This window comes from Hyperolius riggenbachi, chromosome 12, assembly GCF_040937935.1.
Source record: "Hyperolius riggenbachi isolate aHypRig1 chromosome 12, aHypRig1.pri, whole genome shotgun sequence".
Lineage (NCBI taxonomy): Eukaryota > Metazoa > Chordata > Amphibia > Anura > Hyperoliidae > Hyperolius > Hyperolius riggenbachi.
The window spans coordinates 67,095,330-67,117,158 of NC_090657.1; the positions used below are offsets into that span (position 1 = coordinate 67,095,330).

Genomic DNA, 21,829 nt, shown 5'->3' on the forward strand with positions numbered 1-21,829 from the left:
CGGGGGAAGTGCTTCAGAACGAGGCAGTGCTGCTACTAATGTAACCACACGAAAAACTTACTGCAGAAGGGAAGCAGACAGAAGAGGGAAGAGAGAAGGCTGTGAATGTCAGAAAGTGCGTCGAGAAATACTCAAAATAAGCGGGCTTTCCAGAGCGTAGCAAAAACTGACAGAAGAACATCCCTCCTCCTTTGGGCTGGTCATGCGCAGTTGCAGATTCTGACTAGGGATGTTTCAAACACTAGCTCTGCTTGGTGAGATCAGCGGGGCGGCGCTGCGGGTGACGTCACTTGCCGGGTTTAGTTTTGTCCCTGCAGCCTGCCTTTCGCTTTCACAGCTGGGACTGCAGCAGCAATGAACGGCACTAAGCGGGAGAGGCATGACAGCTCCTCGATGCGGGAGGACGGCTACATGACGCCCGAGAAGCGGGTGAAGAAGCCCTGTCCTGCGCCGTGCAGCGGGGACTACAGGGACTGGGAGGTGGAAGAGGTTTGCCTGTTCCTGGCCAGCAATGGCTTTCCCCAGCAGCTGCAGCAGAAGTTCAGAGGTATTAAGCTTGTGTGGGGTGACAGCAGGGCTTGCCTTTGTCTGCTGCTGAGGGAGATGGGCACTACATGTCCCCAGAGAGCATATGTGACAAGTGATGATTATGGGATGTAGAGTATATGTGACAACTGTGATGATGGGACATATAGAGCACATGTGACAAGTGATGGTTGGACATATAGAGCACATGTGGCAAGTGATGGGGCATATGGAGCACATGAGACGTGTAGTGCATACGTGACTAGTGATGATGGGACATACAATGCACATGTTATGGTTGATTATGGGACCTATAGCACACATGTGACAAGTGATGATGGGACATGTTGCGCACATGTGACAAGTGATGATGGGACATGTTGCGCACATGTGACAAGTGATGATGGGACATGTTGCGCACATGTGACAAGTGATGATGGGACATGTTGCGCACATGTGACAAGTGATGATGGGACATGTTGCGCACATGTGACAAGTGATGATGGGACATGTTGCGCACATGTGACAAGTGATGATGGGACCTGTCGTGCACATGTGACAGCTGATGTTGGGACATGTAGCGCACATGTGACAAGTGATGATGGGACTTGTAGCGCACATGTGACAAGTGATGATGGGACATGTAGCGCACATGTGACAAGTGATGATGGGACATGTAGCGCACATGTGACAAGTGATGATGGGACATGTAGCGCACATGTGACAAGTGATGATGGGACATGTAGCGCACATGTGACAAGTGATGATGGGACATGTAGCGCACATGTGACAAGTGATGATGGGACATGTAGCGCACATGTGACAAGTGATGATGGGACATGTAGCGCACATGTGACAAGTGATGATGGGACATGTAGCGCACATGTGACAAGTGATGATGGGACATGTAGCGCACATGTGACAGCTGATGTTGGGACATGTAGTGCACATGTGACAAGTGATGATGGGACTTGTAGCGCACATGTGACAACTGATGATAGGGAAGGGGAGCAGAGTGTGTGGAGAAAAAACCCATGCAGACATGGGGTGAACATACAAACTCCTTGCAGATAGTGCCCTGGCTTGAATTCCACCTGGTAACCCAGCACTATTAGAGGAGAGTGTTATCCACTGTGCCACTGTGCTCATCTTATTTTTATTGTCATTACACTGTAAAGACCTATAGAAACTGTTGCGGGCAGAGATGTGTTCTGTTAGGCGCTTGTGTTTCACCTTGTTTCATTATACTGATGTCTCTTTTTCTGTTGTCCCCTTTATGTGTGATGGATAACATGGCCAAAGTGCACGCCATTTTCCAGCACACCACGCCTGTTTTTTTCTATTACAATTCACACAGTTTGGCACAATATGTAGTAGTTGTAAATGAGAAACAAATGTGGTGTGGGAAGAAAATATGCAAGTTTTTCCCTGCATGCACAAATCACATTCAAAGTAAACAAGGCCATTAGGCTAGAGTCACACTTATCCTAGTTTTTTTCTGGCGCTCTGCGATGCCATTTATCTGTGCATGATTTTCTGTATTGCAGCAAAATACATTATAATCGTGTGCGCGTGTTGTGCCATTGTGGGAGGTGGAGCAGTCTGATTTTAAAACGATCCCTGCTGCCTCTTGCCTCAACCTGCTCTGCTTTTACTGATTCCCGCTGCCTCTTACCTCATCCTTCTCTGACTTAAAGGATACTCGAACTGAAATGTGACATGATGAGATAGACATGTGTATGTACAGTGCCTAGCACACAGATAACTATGCTGTGTTCCTTTTTTCTTTCTCTGCCTGAAAGAGTTAAATATAAGGTATGCAAGTGGCTGACTCAGTCCTGCCTCAGACAGGAAGTGACTACAGTGTGACCCTCACTGATAAGAAATTCTAACTATAAAACACTTTCCTAGCAGAAAATGGCTTCTGAGAGCAAGAAAGAGGTAAAAAAAAAAGAGGCATTTCTTATCAGTGAGGGTCACACTGTAGTCACTTCCTGTCTGAGTTAAGACTGAGTCAGCCACTTACACACCTGATATTTAACTCTTTCAGGCAAAGAAAGAAAAAAAAGGAACAGTGCATAGTTATGTGTGTGCTACGCACTGTACATACACATGTCTATCTCACTATGTCACATTTCAGTTCGGGTATACTTTAAAGGAATACTGTAGGCAGGTCAGGGGAAAATTAGTTGAACTTACCTGGGGTTTCTAATGGTCCCCCACAGACATCCTGTGCCCGCGCAGCCACTCACCGATGCTCCAGGCCCGTCTCCGGTCCGAAAACCACTGTGCCTGCATGGCTGTGTCCTCGCTCCTGCTGACATCACCAGGAGCGTACTGCGCAGGCACAAACCATACTGGACCTGCGCAATACACTCCTGGTGATGTTAGAGGGAGGGCGTGGCTGCGCAGGTGCAGTGGTTTTCTAACTTTAAAGAGACTCTGTAACAACAAAAACCTCCCCTGGGGGGTACTCACCTCGGGTGGGGGAAGCCTCCGGATCCTAATGAGGCTTCCCACGCCGTCCTCTGTCCCACGGGGGTCTCGCCGCAGCCCTCCGAACAGCCGGCGACTGTGCCGACTGTCAGTTCAATATTTACCTTTGCTGGCTCCAGCGGGGGCGCTGTGGCGACTTTCGGCACGGAAATAGACGGAAATACCCGATCTCCGTCGGGTCCGCTCTACTGCGCAGGCGCCGGAAACTTGCGCCTGCGCAGTAGTGCAGACCCGACGGCGATCGGGTATTTCCGCCTACTTCGGCGCCGAGAGGCATCAGAGCGCCTGCGCAGGAGCCAGGAAGGTAAATATTGCGTCACCGCTGCACGGAGGGCTACAGCGAGACCCCCGAGGGACGCAGGACGGCGTGGGAAGCCTCATTAGGATCCTGAGGCTTCCCCCACCCGAGGTGAGTACCCCCCAGGGGCCGTTTTGTCGTTACAGTTCCTCTTTAAAGTCGGAAATTCCAGAAGTGAACCGGAGGCGGGGTCGGAGCATCAGCGAGTGGCTGTGCGGGCACAAGATGTCTGCGGGGGACCATTAGAAGCCCCGCGTAAGTTCAATTCATCCCCCCCCCCTACAGTAGTCCTTTAATTGATCCCTGCTGCCTCCTGCCTCATTCTAAGGGCTCAAAACCACTAGCAGCCTTTTCTAAGCGTGTATAGTGCTGCTTCCCCCTAAAGGATGCTGCCTGAATTACATGATTCAGGTTTGCAGCATTGTTGGTAGGAGAGGAGTGAAGAGGAAGCTGATGACAGCAGGGCATTTACAAAAATTAGTTGGGCAGAGCGCCTGGCTGATAGGGCTTTGGGAGAACACTGGAGTTAGAAACAAACAAGAGATAGATAAAAAATACTGACAATGGCATTGGTCCATAATACAGAATTGGTAGACCTTATAGGCCATTGTTTTACCTAATGAAATGGAAAAACCAATAAGTGTCTGGCCCGCTTTAGACAGTTAGGATGTTTTAGAACTAGTCCTTCCATGGTTGCCTTCAGTACCTGCCTAGGTGACTGCACAGACACGGTCATATGCCGAATACAGTGGGGTCCTGATTACCAGGGCACACCCCTTTCCGCCTCCTAATGTTATGCAGGCTGGGCATCTCAGTAATGGACCAATAGCAACGCTCAGGAGGTGGGAAGGGGTTGGGGCAATTGCTGAAGGGGTGGATTTGGCAGACAAGTCAGGCAAGTTCCTGATTGAGTGACCTGAGACACAAGACCTTAGGACAGTCTTCCAGGTATGTGAATGTACATGCAGGCACCCCTAGGGACATTTACTGGTAGCCATACAGCAGCCTAATTAGGCCTTATTCACACTGGAGCATTTGTATTTGCGAATTCAGCAGCGCTTTTAACCGTTGGCAATCACTCGAGTTTAGAAAAGCGCTACTGCAATATAATGCGTATAGCAGTGTTCACCCTTAGCGGTCGCCAGCGATTTGAAATCACGGAAGCGCTGCATGCATCATTTTTAGGGATTTCGGAGCGATTGTGTTTCAGTGTTATAGAACCGCAAAACGCATATGCTCTAAAATTGCTTTCCTGTACAGTGAAAAATCGCTTTGCAAAATGTTAGTGATATTGCTAGCATTTTGCGATTCCCAGTGTGAAGGAGGCCTTATACAAATTGATTATTCCTTGATCGAGAAAAGATATAGTGAGTGCTTCAACACAGTGCAGCCTTTGATTTCAGATTCCTGCCTAAATGTAATCAGAAAATTGATTGTATTGCTCTGCTAGCTTGTTAGCTTGTAACTGCTGCATGCAATAAAACATTTTATAGCTGCTTCCAAATCGTAGAAAACTTCAGGCCTGTACATTAAGCCTGAACGATTTTAGAAAAAAAACTGAATCGAGCGATTTCTGTCCAAAATCGCAATTTCGATTCATTTCCTGATTTCCTTCAAATCAAGCTTTGTTCCCCCCCCCCCCCCCTGTTCCTCTTTGTGCCCCTTTTGTCTTTTCTCTGTGCCCCCATCTGTGTCTCTCTCTGTGCCCTTGTATCTTTGTGCATCTTTTGTCTCTCTGTGTCTCCTCAGTACCCGCTCTGTGTCCCCTCTGTGTCTCTCTATGTGCCCCCTCAGTTCCCTATCTGTCTCTCTCTCTGTGTCCACTCTGTCTCCTATGCGCCCCCCTGTGTCTCTCTATGTGCCTCTTTAGTGTCCGCTCTGTGTTTCTCTGCACTCACTTTGTCTCTCCCTCTGCGCTCGCTTTGACTCTCTCTCCATGTGCTCCATGTCTCTCCCTCTGCGCCCCCTTAGTGCCTGCTCGGTGCTTCTCTGTGCCACCTTTGCGCCCGCTCTGTCCCCTCTGTCTCCTCTGTGCCCCCTTAGTGCCTGCTCTTTGTTTCTCTGTGCTCGCTCTGTGTCTCTCTCTGCGCCCCCTTAGTGCCTGCTCGGTGCTTCTCTGTGCCACCTTTGCGCCCGCTCTGTCCCCTCTGGCTCCTCTGTGCCCCCTTAGTGCCTGCTCTTTGTTTCTCTGTGCTCGCTCTGTCTCTCTCTCTGCGCCCCCTCAGTGCCTGCTCGGTGCTTCTCTGTGCCTGCTCTGTCTGTCTGTCTCTCTCTCTCTCTCTCTCTCTCTCTCTCTCTCTCTCTCTCTCTCTCTCTCTCTCTCTCTCTCTCTCTCTCTCTCTCTCTCTCTCTCTCTCTCTCTCTCTCTCTCTCTCTCTCTCTGTCCCCCAAGCTGCAGCAGTGCTGGACATACCTACCAGCGAGAGTTCAGCGATGCATGTCTATCCACTTTGCCTCCTGCAGACTCCAATATACGGCGTACTTCCTGTATGTCACGTGACATACATGGAGCAGGAAGTATGCCATGCAAAAGGCCGGTGTAATGTCTGATTGCGCTGCCCGGAAGCTCCCTTCCACATTGAGTAGCACGCATGCTCAGTGTGAAGGTAATGATGCGAAAAAAACTGCAATCACTGGCGTTTGTGATTGCGAGTGCTAGTGGAAAAGGACCCTTGGGCTACTACCAAAGGTTAAATCCCATATTCTGCATTTATTCAAATATTATTCAACCTCCGCTCAGAAAAATACTGGAGAGATCCTAGAATCCCAGACTGTAGTGTGTAGTTATTTATGTTGTCATGTTATGTCAGTTATGTATGTGTGTAAAATGGAGAAACCTACAATAAAATAAGTGCTTTTTTTGTTTAATGTATGAGGATGCTTAACCCCCTGACGTAAGCAGCTTACCTTGAGTTGTTATGCGGAGAGAGTCCACAATGAGTAATCAGCAAATAAGGCTTATGAGTTGATTCACTCTCAGGCAGTGTTTGTTCGTCTGCAGGTCTCCGTGCTTCTGTCTCCAGAAGGTAATGAGGAATGCGGTTTGTATCTGATCCTTGATGAAGCGAGATGTCCCCTTGGGAAACGCATTGGTTTTGACATGTTAATGTCATGCTAATGTTTTGATACAATAAAGAAATCTTCCCCTGTACTGAAGAGCTCTTCTCACTTATTGATCCATGCATGCCCGAGACTGGATAGCTGTCTGGAAACAACATTCATCATCACCTTCTAGAGACAGAGAAGAACAGGAACCTGCAGACGAGCGGACACTGCCTGATGCCTGAGAGTGAATCCACTCGTAAGCCTTTTTTTTGCTGATTACTCAGTATTGACTCTCTCGGCAACAACTCGAGGTGAGTTATGTACTTTAAGGGGGTTAAGCATCCCCATACATTTAAACGCAAGGGGCGCTTGTCTTTCTGCCCAGAATTGCCCTTGTTGGTGGCATTTAACCTGAGAGGAGCTGCACACTTGTGCTTTCACCAGTTTAAGTGATCCGTGTGATTGAAGTGAGCTCCCCTGTGGACATTAGAGGTCCCTTATTTTCTCCTTGGGCTTGTGCATAAAATGGAATTCCTTAGTGGTAGGCTAGCTTAACAAAATATGGAACCATATTAGGTTGGTGGGCCCCAACTGTCCATCATTTGAGTATCCAGTAAATTTGTATCCACTTTGGACCCCTTCTCTTTCTAAACTTATCTTCACTTTGCTCTTCTTTTTCTCTCTTCTTCCTCTCTCTCTTGCTGCTCTTTCTTTCTCATCTCCTTTTATAGGTATGGAGTTTATTTGTAAGTTTGGTGTAAAAGGAGTTTAAGTCCCTAGTATAATTTGCTGGACGTATGAAAATTGTTCTTTTTTTATTAATTTTGATTTTTTTTGAAAATTGATCTGTTTTATTATTATTGATTTTATAAAGCGCCAACATATTCCATGGTGCTGACTGATCTTGCTTGATGCTTATAACATTCTTTGAACATTTTAATAATAAAAAGTTAAAAAAAAATTGTATATTTATTGTATTTTTCTTATGACTATAAGATGCTCCTGACCATAAGACGCACCTAGGTTTAGAGGACAAAAACCAGGGAAAAAATATATACTAAACCTGGTGCATCCATGGTGAAGGGGCATCTTGTGGATTATGCCCCCTTTGTACCTCATGCCCTTTGTACCTCTTGTGTCTCCTTGTCCCCCATGTGTTCGCCTCTGTCCTCCATTTGTCCCCCTGTGTCCTCCTCGGCATGGGCACAGTACAGGGAGTCCCCAATATTGCGGTGGGTTGGAGGTTCGTATTGGCAGGCGTTCACAAGTCAGGATCTCCTTGCATTTGGACTATAAGTCGCAGTGACTTTTTTCCCCCACTTTTGGGGGAGAAAATGTGAGTCTTATAGTCCAAAAAATACAGTATGTTTGTTTTAGTGGACAAGTTGCTGGCATCCAGTGAGGATCTCACTCGCCCAGCTAGTCTACTCTGCTATAAAGTGGAGGGAGAAGCAGGATGCTTCCTCCAACCAACCATCCAGGAAAAATCCTGGCCATACGATATTCAATATTTCCCATTGATAAACAACAGAATCAATCATTGATCGAATCTGCTTGAAATTGTAACACAACCGTTGCCCAATCAATTGATTTTTGCCAGGGCTGTGGGGTTGGAGTCAGAGTCGAGGAGTCGGGGCAATTTTGGGCACCCGGAGTTGGAGTCTGAGTCGTGGTTTCATAAACTGAGGAGTCGGAGTCAGGTGTTTTTGTACAAAATCCACACCCCTGTTCAATATTATACTAAGGAGTAGGGCCATTTTGGTTACCCGGAGTTGGAGTCGGAGTCGTGGGTTCTTAAACTGAGGAGTCGAAGATTTTTGTACCGACTCCACAGCCCTGATTTTTGCCCCAAAATTGATAGATCGGACAGGATGGAAAGTTTTATTTTTGCTTGACCGGCGGTGTGTCTTGAGCACGTCGTTCGTTGCTATTGGCATTTGATTCGTTGACGACCCACGCAGAGTAACTGCAGTACTCACATGTCCTGCTAGTGCTTGTCCTTCCAGGTCCGTTGATTCAACTTCATGCTGCCAATCGTCTCCTCCTCCCCGTGTCTTCTTGGTGTGTCATGTGACATAAGCCGAAGTTCAAACACCAGAGGTCCGGCAGCATACACACTGCAGCACTAGTGTTTCAACTTTAGCTTTTGTCACATGATACAAGTAGGAGGAGACCCAACACATGTAGTTAAACCACCGGTCCCAGGAGGACATGCATGAGCAGGATAGGTGAGCGCTCTGCTACTAGCCAGGGGGGAACACAGATGGGGTAAGACCTGGGAGGCAAGGCAAGCGGCGGCTCCACACATTTTAAATCAATTTCATGTGCTGAAATAAATTCAAAATGTGTGGGCAGTCAATACAAACCTCTCTGATCAGAGAGTGATCTATCTGATGCTCGATGTGGTGGCCCTCTATAGGTATATGGCCACCTTAACACTATCAGCCAGGAAATTATGCTGCAGCATGTATTAATGTACAACAAAAGTTATTTAACCAGAAGATAAAAAAAAATCTTCTAGGTCAAAACTTTGGAGAAAAGTCAATTGAATAAGGGCCACAGACTGTCTGCTGACCTAATCAGAAATTATTGTTGCAGCTCACAAAAGTGTGATGTGTTAACGCCTTCACAGAGCACCCCTCAGAACATTATACTGGGAATACACAATGAGATTTTTCAGCAGATTTACTGTCCGATCGATTTCCATTCATTTCTATGAGAAATTGATCAGCAAAACAATCAAAAAATCAGATCGGACATGTTGGAAATTTTCTATAGAACCATATATCTGCCCAAAAAAATGTCATGGTGTATTCCCAGCATTGGGGGAAAAAAGTGCTCCTTTTTTTAACTTGCCATTTCTGAGCTAATACAGATTGCGTTTTTTGGGGGAAAGGAGTCCTTTTTTTGTCAACAAAAGATCTAGCAAGACTGTTTATCTACGGACAACTTCACTTATCTTAACTTTACTTTTGGTCTAATCAACACTTAAGGGCTATTGTATAGAGATGTGCGTTTGTTAATATCTAACTTTTTGTGGTCATGTTTGGGTCTGTACTTTGTATTCATACTTTTTGTACCTGATATTTGTTTTTTGATTTAAAAGTTTAAAGTTTAAGATGGCTATACATCTTGCGATGTACGGGCAGATCAACCAAGAGACCGATATCTCTCTGATTGACTCTGATTTGGGAGAGATCTGTTGGCTGCCCATGCAGTGCAGGCTGATTCCAATCAATTCCAGCATGAAATCTCTCTGGAATTGGCCTTGTGAGGCCGCCTCCGCTACCCACATGCCTGTGCATTTAAATATTACCTGCGGCGTCTGTCCAGCTGCTCCTAGTCTTGTCCGCTGCTTCCCCATGAACACCGCCGTCACACATAGCCACCACGTGGTTGCGTATAGCATGCGGTGGATGTGTGACATCACACACACCTGGCGGCACTCAGGAGAAGAAGAGTCCAGGAGCAGCTTGGCAGTCGCGGCATCTGGAGCAGGTGAGATTTGGATGCACGGGAACCAGGAGAAAAGCAATTTTGTCCCGAAATCTGTCAAATCCTCTATCGGCATGCTTCTTGTGGCAGCGATTTTCATCCGATTCAATAAAATTAATGAATTGGATGGTCGCTAAATCGCTAGATTTATGGCCACCTGTAGATTCACACCTTCTATAATGACGTTTTTATTCCAACATTTTAGTCAAACTGCATTTCATTATCATTTATTTCCCCCGGGCCTCTCTTATGCGGTCTTTGGTTGGCTGACTGGTACACGCATTAATTTTTTGATTTGCTGATTTTTCTACATCCATGTAATATGAGAGTTTACCCACATAGGGCTTGATTCACAAAGCCGTGCTAACTGTTTAGCATGGGTGTGCTAAACAGTTAGCACGTGAAGTGCCGTTCGCGGACTGTTGCGCGCGCAAAAGTCCGCGAACGGCACTTCACGTGCTAACTGTTTAGCACACCCATGCTAAACAGTTAGCATGGTTTTGTGAATCAAGCCCATAGACTGTTGGCCTTCATACTACATGGAAGTGGTAAAATGGACCAATCCTTGGCCAGTCAAGATTGGATGTGTGTACGCACCCTTAAGGTGGCCACTAACGGTCCAATATCTAGCAAAAAATCATTAGAGCGATAAGATAATTCTGATTGGATTGGTTGTAAATAATCTCCATTGATGGGCACGATCGATTGGATTTTCGTCAAACCAAAATTTGGATTGTGATGGGTAGGAAGCAAAGATTGGTTCGTTGATGGTGTAGGGAACGATGTATTACGATATTTCACTTCCGATCAAAATTATCTGATCGCTTGAATGATTTTTTTTTTTTTTTTTTTTTGTGTGAGCTAGAAATTGAATTGTTAGTGGCCACCTTTAAGCTGGCCATACATGCTTGATTTTTTTATCGCACCGATCGTAATTTTGATAAATTCTTCGCAAAAATCAATCACTGACCGGTGACTTGGCCCCTTGTCTTCAGGAGGCAGGACACTGTATCATTGCATTGACCAGGCTGAAATGCGCAGATAAATCCGGCACTGGGTTGTTCATTGATTGGTAAAGGTGTACAAGTGCATGCTGGCAGCACATCTGTAACCAAATAATCAGATTGATTGTTGATATGTTGAGAAAAGGAGAGCACTGAGTTGGTACAATCTGTTATGGGCCATATGCGGGAACTGGCCTCCTGCGTCATGGCTGAGGCTTGGTTTACACTTGCTGTGAACACCAGGGCTGTGGAGTTAGAGCAATTTTGGGTACCTAGATTCGGTGGTTTAATAAACTGAGCAGTCGGAGTCGGATGATTTTTGTACCAAATCCACAGCCCTGGTAAGTATTGGACTGAGGAGTCAGAGCCATTTTGGGTACCTGGAGTCAGAGATGGAGTCGGTTTCATAAACTGAGGAGTTGGATGATTTTTGTACTGACCCCACAGCCCTTTTGAAAACACTTTGGGCTCTATTCACAAAACCATGTGCGGTAACTTTTTTTTGGGTGAAAAATTACCTCCAGTGAGAATTCACTGAAAATAGTGAGTATTCACTAAAAATGTACCAAGTGTGATAAATGTTTGATAAAAGTGTGATTAAACAGGTGATACAACTGTCAGTAATATGCACGGAAATAAAGCTTTTTTGACCACTGTAGGGCAGCCCATATACTTGCCACCCATTACACAGAGACTACCCAGGAAAGTCTGTCACATTTAAAGTGGGACCTCAACTCTTGCACAGGACAGAAGGAAAACATATAGAAACGCACCCTGTATGTATATAATTTAGCCTGTCTAATTCCCCCTCATCTGTGAATAATCACAACTGTAATTTGAGCGCTCAGCTGTGCCAGCTGGCTGCCTCAGCAGAAAAGCTACTGTGTAAACACAGGATGTTAACCCTGTCTGCTTCCATGAAAGCAGGAAGTACATACACTGGAGATTTTTTGCTGGATTTGTATCAGCTGTAACAAAGAAATGTTTTTCTTTAAAGGTAATTATGCTGTTGCTTATCTTTTAGAGCAGAGATGAATTTCCTCCTCGGCATCTATGAAATCATCTAAAAGACTGTACAAGGTCTGAAAGTGCGCCTTGAGATCAGACACACTCGTCTTTTCTGCCTTCTATGTAAAATTGACATAAACTCGAGCAAAGAAAGCTCAAAGGCTCCATCCTGAAGGCCAAATCAGAGAAGTGATAATTATCACCTACCATTTGTAGGTGATAAAAAAATCCTTAATTAACACCAACTTTTCAATTGAGAATCTCAAATTAAAGATACATTTTGAGGTAATTACCACACTTTTACCGCATGAGGTAATTTAGGGAGGAAAAAAATGTGTGAATTTCAAAATGGAGATATTTTGGTCGATATTTATTACTACCTAATTTAACTCATGCGGTAACTCATTGTGAATAGAGCCCATTTTGTTTGTTTCACAGAAGACTGAAAGAGAACCTGAGGTTAGAGGGATATGGAGGCTGCCAGATTTATTTCCTTTTAAACCATATCAGTTGTCTGGATGTCCAGTTCATCGTCTGGGTTCCGTAGTGTCTGAGCCACAACCTTGAAACAAGCCTGCAGCTAATCCAGTCAGACTTGAGTCAGAGCAGCTGATATGTATGCTTGTTCAGGGTCTGTGGCTAAACATATTAGAGACAGAGGATCCGGGGGGACAGCCAGGCAACTCCCATTGTTTAAAAGGAAATCATTATGGCTGTCTCCATATAACCCTCGCCTTTGGTTTCCTTGAAACAGACGTGTCAATGGATTTTATATACAGGATATGTTCACACTTGAATACTTTCAACAGGTCCTTCGGGTCCATTCTGGTAATTGGAACGCAAAGTTGCCTGCACAATGGGAATTGGGAGTGTCCTTTCTCATTAGACCGGTTTCTGTGTCTGTCACTTTATTCTGCCTGCATCTGTCACCTTCTGCCAATCATAACTGGATGTGTGTTACCAACCTTGGATAAAAATGTGCACTACTACTGCATTGTAACAGCAGACAGTAACACAGCAGACGGATGTAAAGCCCAATCTACATGATACGATTCTTTGTGCGATTCGATTACGATTCTATTTACGATCCGATTTAAATCCAACATGTCCGATAAGGATTCGATTCAGTTTGATTTGCCATTGCAAAACAATGGCAAATCGAATTGAATCGGATCCAGATCGGACATGTCGGATTTAATCGAATCGTAAATAGAAGCGTAATCGAATAGTACAAAGAATCGTATCATGTAGATTGGGCTTTAGAATGTGCAAAGGAAAGCATAGATGTGGTCTGCTAGTCCATAATGCATTGTTTTTTTACTGCATTAGTGTATGATGCAAGACACCAGACAGTGCGAAAGGCCATTTGGGTCAATTTTACATTCATTTAATGTATTTTTTTAAATTTTCTTTTCCAGAAAATCATGTAAAAGGGAAAGTTTTGCGGGATCTCACAGAAGAGCACTTGGAGAAACTTGGCATTAGGTAAATAAGTACCTACATAGAGCTTTGCGACAAATTTTTTTCAAACTGACCTTTTACCACCCCTGGTAGGGCACAGGTTCAGCAGGAGACCTTTCGTTTCGAAACTGTTCATCCTCCGGTTTGCAGTGAGCAGAGAACGGACAAAAAAATGACCATTCTCAGCTGAAGTGAGAACACAGCCTTGAAGACCTAAACTTTCTGTAACCGCACAGAGTGGAGACCACCAATTGAAATGATAATCCTCAGATTGCTGCAATCACTCTGGATTTTTTTTAAACCTAAATTACCTGTAGCTGCTTAAAGAGGAGCTGTTAGGTAAAGGGTCTCAGAGAAAAAAAACACATATATCAGTAGCTAAAGATTGGCTGTACTTACATTACATATGCATTTCACTGTCCACGTTTGGATTTCACAGAATTTTTATATAGTATTTGCAGAGAATGATGCTCCTGACAGCTCATGGCAGGTTCCATGTTTGTCTCCTATGAAGCCAAATGTGTCGTCATGTCCTCCCTGCTTCCTGATGATTCCACTCAGAAAAAAGACAACACTACTGTGCAGTGAATATTAATTAGCCATGTGGCTAGGAACAATAGCAGACTCATGCAGTATACTCTGCCCGGAGATTTTTCAGTGCTGTGAGCTGGACTGGTTACATGATGTTGTAACATGAGCCTGTAACTTCTCACTAGCAGCAGAGGGGAGGACCCAAGGTGGGAAAAAGCAGCCCCAGAATTCTTTGCAGTATGGCATTCGGCCTCTTAAGAGCTTGGGTCTAACAGCCTTGCTGTTCAGCACACATCAAAAGTAAGAGAGAGGTTTAACTTCAGTATAGCCTTTTTGGCTTCCTTCTAAACTGTTTAACACAGGAGAATAGAGGTTTAAATTAGCTTTTGCAGCCTGACAGTTACTCTTTAACTCACTTCATGACAAAGGACGTATATATACGTCCATTGTATTTGTGGCCAATGCACCACCAGTTTACTAAATGTGGCACATGTGGTAGCGTTTTAACCATGACTAGTTGCAGAATACATTTTGGTGTGTCTTACAGCTTGGACCCCAGTCACATAAAAAATAGGTAGGGACAAACTCAATGAAAACATAAACATTCATTTTCTAAATTATGATCATACTTGGGAAAGTTGTAAGAAAACTACAAGAGACATATGTGGTAACATTTTAACTGTGATAAGTAGTAGAATACATTTTAGACAGTTTTAGGGTTGAGGCCCATGTCTTGTGTATTCTTTTTTAGTCACAAACTGAATCAAAATCAATAAAATGTTCGCATATTCTGTACCAAAATGAAAGACTTTTAAAATAACAAAGTTTCAGAATATAAAAGAAAAAAAGATATTGCTACCTTAGGAACATGGCTTTTTAAATATGTATGCAATGAGGGTATATTACTATTTTTGCAAATAAGGTCTTGTAATCTTCGATAGTGTATAATGAGAAAGAAAAAAATAAAAGAACAGAAAAAGACTCCTTTCTTTCCAAATACAATGTCACAATACATTGTGCTAGGAACACAATCTAAATGTTTTAATAACCAGGATGAATAAGCAAATAACATTTGTGGGTTTAACGTATAGTTAGCACTGTTTATTGTAACGCTATAATGGATGTAAATGGAAAATAGTGTGTTTTTCCTATTTTTTCCCTTATTTTCCCTTTAAAATGCATAGAAAATAAGGTAACTACTAAACAAAATTATCACATGCGAAAAGCTTAATTTGTCTTGAAAAAAACAATGTATAGATCAATTAGGTGTGATAAGTAGTAATAAAGTTATTGGTGAATGAATGGGAGCAGCGCTGATATGTGAAAGTCGCTCTCATCCTGAAGTGGTTAAAGTGACAATGAAGCAAAAAAAAAGTAAGTACATAATGTATTGTATGTGTCGCATGAAAAATTAATAGAACATTAGTAGCAAAGAAAAGAGTCTCATATTTTTATTTTCACTTATAGAGCTTTTTTTTTTTTTTTTTTTTTTTAACATTGCATAATTCTGTCATATTTGCAGTTTAAAAACTACACTCTGCATTTTAAACTAAAGTAACCCATACACTGGGTTGAATTCCCACTGATACACAGCAGATTCGATTACTGTGAAATTGTTAACTCAAGGGCTGACCGATTGCCATCTGACATCAGTCAATCGGTCCCGGCGAAAAATTATGCTCGATTATTGGATGTCGGGTGTGCGTTGGTAGCGGCGTTTGATTTGGCAACGACCGGTGCAGCATAGCGGCAGCAATAACATCACCTGGCCGGCTGGCTCGAGTCCCCGGTTTCCATGCTGTCTCACTTTCTTCTCCATCTCCTCTTCACTTCCTGTCGCATCCTGTGACTAGCCGAAGGTCAAACAGTAGAGCGCCCGCTACTTTATGAACTTCCACTAGTCACAGGAAGCTACAGGAAGGGAATAGGGGAAGAAGTGAGGACAGCAGGGATCCCGGAGACCTGTGCCGGCCGGACTGGTGATGTATTGCTGCTGGCTGAGGGAGCCCATATGGGGAGAGGCCAGGGGACAGTGAGGCAAGCGGCGGCTCCACCGGTTTTGAATCGATTTCATGCTGAAATCGATTCAAACCTGTTTTCAGTATAAGCAAAATTAGATCCCTCTTTGATCAGATTAGATCAGAAAGGGATCTATCTGTTGGTCGGACTGGTGGCCATCTATTAGTGTATGGCCACCTTAAGAAACAGAGCAGAACTAATGACCCTTTGAACTTCTCTGCAGTAAAATCTTATCCAATGTTGTCTTTCACTGTTTCTTTGAATTATAAGTGCAGAAAACCGCACTGTAGCTGACCAAGTTGGGTCAGAGAGCTCAGAGAAGCTCTTTTGCATAGATAACTGAAATTTCCTTTCCTGTACTGGAAACAATATGAGACCCCTACATTTGCTACTAATGTTCTAGCTCTTAGCTGTACTACACATACAGTTCACTATATTATTAGTTTATTTTCACTTCGGATTCCCTTTAAAGTGGACCTCAACAATGATATTCACAATAGAATGTACTCTGCAAACATCAACTGTCGAAATGGGTAGGTGCAATAATGTTGAGTAACGCTGTAATAATGTTGAGAAACGCTGGTCTAAGGGAATAGGAAGTGAAACAGGAGGTGATAGGAGTCGGTAAGCTGTGATGACCTGACTAAGTAGAAGTTATTAAGATCAGGCTGCACCAATAGGAAGATGACCTGTCCAGTATGCTTGCCTGAAGATGTGAGTTTTAAGAGTATGTTTAAATGAAACCAGTGATGACACGGCTGGGCTGCACATGCACAGAAGTGCACGACTAGCCAGATTACCGGGAGCGATATCGAGTGAACCGAGAGCCCAGCCAGGGAGCCCATGCACCTCATGGGGCTAGAGGAAGCCCCAGGTAAGTTTAAATACACACATTTTAAAGTGTACCTGAGATGAAAGAAGTCTCAGGTTTTATACCTCCAGCCCCTTAAGGCCGTTTGGTCCCTCGCCATCTCCCCGAGCTGCTTCTTTCAGTCCAGTCACGCATGCCTGGCAGTGCATGAGCCAGGCAGCTTTTTGCTTTCTTTCCTCCAGGATTCTGCTTTGTGGCCCGGCCCCAGCTCTGTGGTCGCAATATTATGTTGCGGCCACATAGTTGGGGGCGGGCCACACAGCTGGAGGCACGCCCCCAACTCGGCAACCAGAAAAAAAGCCATGGCGTTATTGCATAACGGAGGTGGGGCCTTTGCCTTTTATGGTGCTTGGCAAAGAGGGTGAGTTAAGGAAACGGAGACTATCAGAAAGTTGAAGTCCCTGACACTAACTTTAATTTGGCGAGTGTACGGTGGGGCTTAACACTCCTGCTGAATCACATCGGAATGCAAAGGGGAGAATGATTTCTGCGCCTGTGGTGGCTGTTGTCTGCCATTTATTAACATGTATCTTGAGTCAATTGAACATACAGTATCTGTAAACAGTAATAATCATTTTCAAGGCTAAATAGTTGAGTAAAATAAACGTATATGTACCCATGCTGCATGGTCACTAATCAGTTCTGTCCGTCATTCGAGTGACACCCCAAGCGCCACCATCACCATGGGGATGGCTTTTAGGCATCTACAAATAGCCTTAGGTATGTCATTGGGAAAAAAACTATCTGTAATGGTCATAAGATCTGATTGGCTGATAAAGTGCCAGGGCACATTTTTCAGTAAGGGTGTGGCTGCACAGAGTTTGTCGGGGATCCAGACCGTACAAGTGAGAATTTGGGGGTATGTTTTACAGATTTCACTACAATTTAGGGAAGAACAACGGTTCAATGTAATGTTTTAATTTTACTTGAGGTGCTGCAGTATTGCTTACATTTTGCTTAATATTTTTTATTTTTTTCCTCCTTAGTTCCTTAGGTGAAAGACTAGATCTGCTCCAATGTTTACGGACACTGCCCCAAATCCCACCCAGTATTATGAAGGTATGTTTGTTTACTAGACCTAAAAGGGAAATTCAATTTTTTTTAATAATTGCTATAATGATATCACTTCTTCGCAAGTCTGTACAATCATCTATAAACTTAAATGGACTTTATGTATGCCTGAATTCTGCAGTTAGTAATTACTAGACAGTCTACATACCAATCTTGAATAAGTGATTCACTGCACAAAGCAGGGCCCCTTTGTTATTCATCTTTAACACCTGTGCTAATCCAGTAACCATCTAGAACTTTTTGCGTTTCGCACGATCGCAAATTTTCCTGTGAAACAATAACATTTTGCGCGCAAACGTGAATTTTCACGTGAAAACGATATCGTTTGCACGCGAAAATTCGTGATTGCGCAAAACGCAAAAAATCACGCGACAACGGCCGTGTTATCAGTTACCACTCTTTTGTGAATCGAGCCCTTAGACTACAATCTGACATTCCTGGTTAGGAACACATTGTAATGTTTTGTACGCATGGATATTGTAACTAAGCTAAAATGGGGTTCTTTTCCACTAAGCTGCATAATGGCACTGCAGTGCGATTGTGTTTCTTCCCATTTTCCACCACTGTGATTCTAGTGCGATTAGGCTGCAATTCCGTCTGGTGTATAGTGTCATTGCGGTGCATTTGCAATTTGCACTGAGTAAAAAAACAAGCAGAAAATTGACAAATCTGCGCTCTATAGGATCAGGAACAAATCCCTTGGCTAACATCGCTGGGCCGAGGCTGTACAAGCATATACCGGTAGTTAGCCTGCAGGCTAACAATGTGTTCTGTTGCATGTGGGGGGGGGGGGGGATGGAGATGGGTCAATGGAGCATTGCAGGTGTGATGTCACGCAGGGTGAGTGGGAAAATAAAGTTCTCTGCCAAACTGATCCGACAGGTGCATCCAGGGCTGTGGAGTTGGAGCAATTTCGGGTATCTGGAGTCAGTCGGTGGTTTCATAAACTGAGGAGTCGGATGATTTTTGTACCGACTCCACAGCCCTGGGTGCATTGCTGGCCAGGCGACAGTCAGAGATCATGGCTGCTGTACTCACGTTGGGTTATGGGCAGAGGCAGTTGTTATTGGCTGCCCCAGCCACATTTAAAGGGAAACTGAAGTGAGAGGGGTATGGAGGCTGCCATATTTATTTCCTTTAAAGAACAAGCGACACCCATGCTAACCTATAAATTAAAAATGCATATGTAAGTAGATAAATACTACTTCTACTTACATAACAGATGTATTGTGCTATCCACGTAATGATTCCTGTGAATTTTATAAAGGAAAAGCAGAAAATCCTATTCTAGGCTGTGGCCATTTTGCCAAGCTAATGCTGACGTCATATCCTCCCTGACTCTTGTTCCCCCCCCCCCCCCCCCCCCCTCTTGCTCATTGTGTATTCATTAGCTGCCCTCCTCCCAGAGATCTCAGACATTCCCACTGAGGTGCATACTAGAAACTGCACTGTATTTTTTTTTTTTTTTTTTTTTTTTTTTTTTAATCTTTTCTCCTCCAATCACAGAGTCACCTCAGCCTTGCTTGTAAAAACAAGCGAGCAGAGGTGTTTTAGATAAGCTAGGCAGGGAAATAAATGGAAGAGGAGGAATATATCTATATATATAAAATCGGATGTATGTATGTATGTGTGTATGTGCCGCGATCACGTGAAAACGGCTTGACCGATTTGAACAAAACGTGGTATACAAAACCCTTACTACCTGGGATGATATGTTCTGGGGGTCTCAGGCCCCCCCTGCACACGTGGGCGGAGCTACAAACAGCAAATCAGATTTCACCCATTCAAGTCAATGGAAGAAATGTAAAAGGCTGCCATTCTCACAGTAATCAAGCCAGAGTCCCCACACTTGGCACAGGAGGTGACTTAGTGACCGGGGTTACAAATCCAGGAAAAGTGGGCGGAGCATAAAACAGCCAATCAAATTTCAGCCGTTCATTTTAAATGGGAAAATGTAAACTGCAGCCATTCTTAGACTGTTAATCGCAGGGTTCTCAAACTTCCCGCACTTGGTCACTGGGTGAATGCGATTAAGATTCAAGAAAATGGGTGGAGCCTACAACAGCCAATCAAAATGCACCTATTGATTTTCAAGGGGAATATTTAAACTGCTGCTATTTTTACACTTTTAATGGCAGCGGCTTCAAACTTGCTACAGTCAGTCATTGGGTGACTGGGGTCCAAATTCACTAAAGGGACAGGGCCACAAACAGCCAATCAGATTTCCATGGTGGATAAACTGCTTCCATTCACACATTTTTGATGCCAGGAACCTGAAAGCTCACAAACTTGGTCATTGAGTGACTGTGTGTAAAGGTTACAAAAAGTGGGCGGAGCCAAAAACGAATTTTACTGGGGAAAATATAAACTGCAGCCATTCTTACACCGTTAATGGCAGGGTTCTCAAACTTTGCACAGTTGGTCATTGGGTGACTGAGATTAAGATTTTGGAAGGTGGGTGGAGCTTACAACAGCCAATAAAAATTCACCTTTTGATTTTCAAATTGAATATTTAAGCTGCTACCATTCTCTTATACTGTTAATAGCAGATGCCTCAAACCTGGTACAGTTGGTCACTGGGTGACTAGGGTCCAAATTCAGAAAGGGGGCGGAGCCACAAACAGCAAGATTTGTTTATTTTTCAGTGGGAATATACAAACTATTGATACCAAGGACCCCAAAGCTGATAAACTCAATAATTGAGTGACTGGGAGAGGGGGCGTTCTAGCGTGATGACGTAGGGCGTGGTGCTCTGAGCTCTGTCCCCGGCTTACTCCATCCACAACGCATCGGCTTGTTTGCTTCAACTTGAGGAATAGCGGTGGGCGAACTCGGACAGCCGGCCTTCTCAGACGCGGAGAGAGGTGGAAAGAAGCAGCCAGGAGCTTGGAGCCCCCGGCAAGCGGCAAGTGGAACGCCGTAGCCTGAGAGACGCAGGAGCGTCATACATAACACAGCACTCCCGCAGGCACCCCACGTGACCGGGGGAAGAGCTGAGCGGTTGAGCAGCAAGGAGCTTCCGGCAAGCGGCAGGTGGAGTCCGAGAGACGCAGGAGCGTCATCCACAGTACTCCAGCAGGCACCCCACGCGACCGGCAAGCGGCAGGCGGAACGCAGGAGGAACGTAGGAGTCCGAGAGACGCAGGAGCATCATACATAGCACTCCCGCAGGCACCCCACGTGATCGGGGGAAGAGCTGGGCGGTTGAGTGCGGACCGAACGCTGCTGGACCTGTATATTCCGGGGGGGATCTTCACCGGCCCGCCGGAGACAAGCTGAGAACACGGTAGCTGGGTCCCTGGAAAGGGGTGAGTGGATCCTGGAAAAGCCAGCACCTACATCAGAAAGAAAGCCGCTAGTGCGGTTTTGGACATATTAAGGAAAGGAAATATTTATGGTGTAAGGGATCTGCAGGCTAAGAGACTCTATCATATTAAGTAAGAAGGGAGGGAGGGAAAAAACGATTTATCAGAGGAACCTCATTTCTATACTGACTGGAGCCAATAGGAGATAAAAGCATTAAAATGACAGGCCGCAATAGGAAAAAAGAGGAGACAGAAGAGAGCATAAATTCCTCGCAGAGATCTGCAAAGGACTTTTTTCCAAAGACGGGAGGGGCCGGAGGGACGGGTAAACAGACAGAGAGACTCTCGGGGGGTCAGGGGGCTAGCAATGACCCGCATGAGATACCATCCAAAGGTCAGAGGAATCTGGACGATATCTGGCATTTTTTAAAAACCCTCCCCACTAAACAAGACCTTACTGAACAAGCGGAAAAAATTGTTGCATCCACTAAAGCTGACCTGGAAGTGATCCGTGAGGCTTTACATAATATAAACAGTAAAGTGGATAAATTAGAAGACGCTATAATAGAGATGCAGGTCAAAACTGCCAAATTATGGGAGGAGAGAGAAAGGCAGCGTCATTACTGCGGATCACTTAGATATCAAATTGAAGATCTACAGAACAGATCCAGGCGAAAGAATATTAGAATACGGGGGCTCC

The 21,829-nt window shown here is 44.5% G+C and overlaps 1 protein-coding gene across 1 annotated transcript in view; it reads left to right on the top strand.

Annotated features, from left to right (window-relative positions):
• The first annotated feature begins 288 nt into the window (after positions 1-288).
• Positions 289-21,829, top strand: part of LOC137542046 (deoxynucleoside triphosphate triphosphohydrolase SAMHD1-like) — a 90,183-nt gene continuing 68,642 nt past the window's right edge. Inside the window, exons 1-3 of the mRNA XM_068263653.1 lie at positions 289-547; positions 13,290-13,356; positions 17,740-17,812. Coding sequence (XP_068119754.1) covers positions 355-547; positions 13,290-13,356; positions 17,740-17,812 — 333 coding nt within the window. The 5' untranslated portion in view covers positions 289-354. The remainder of the gene's footprint in view (positions 548-13,289; positions 13,357-17,739; positions 17,813-21,829) is intronic.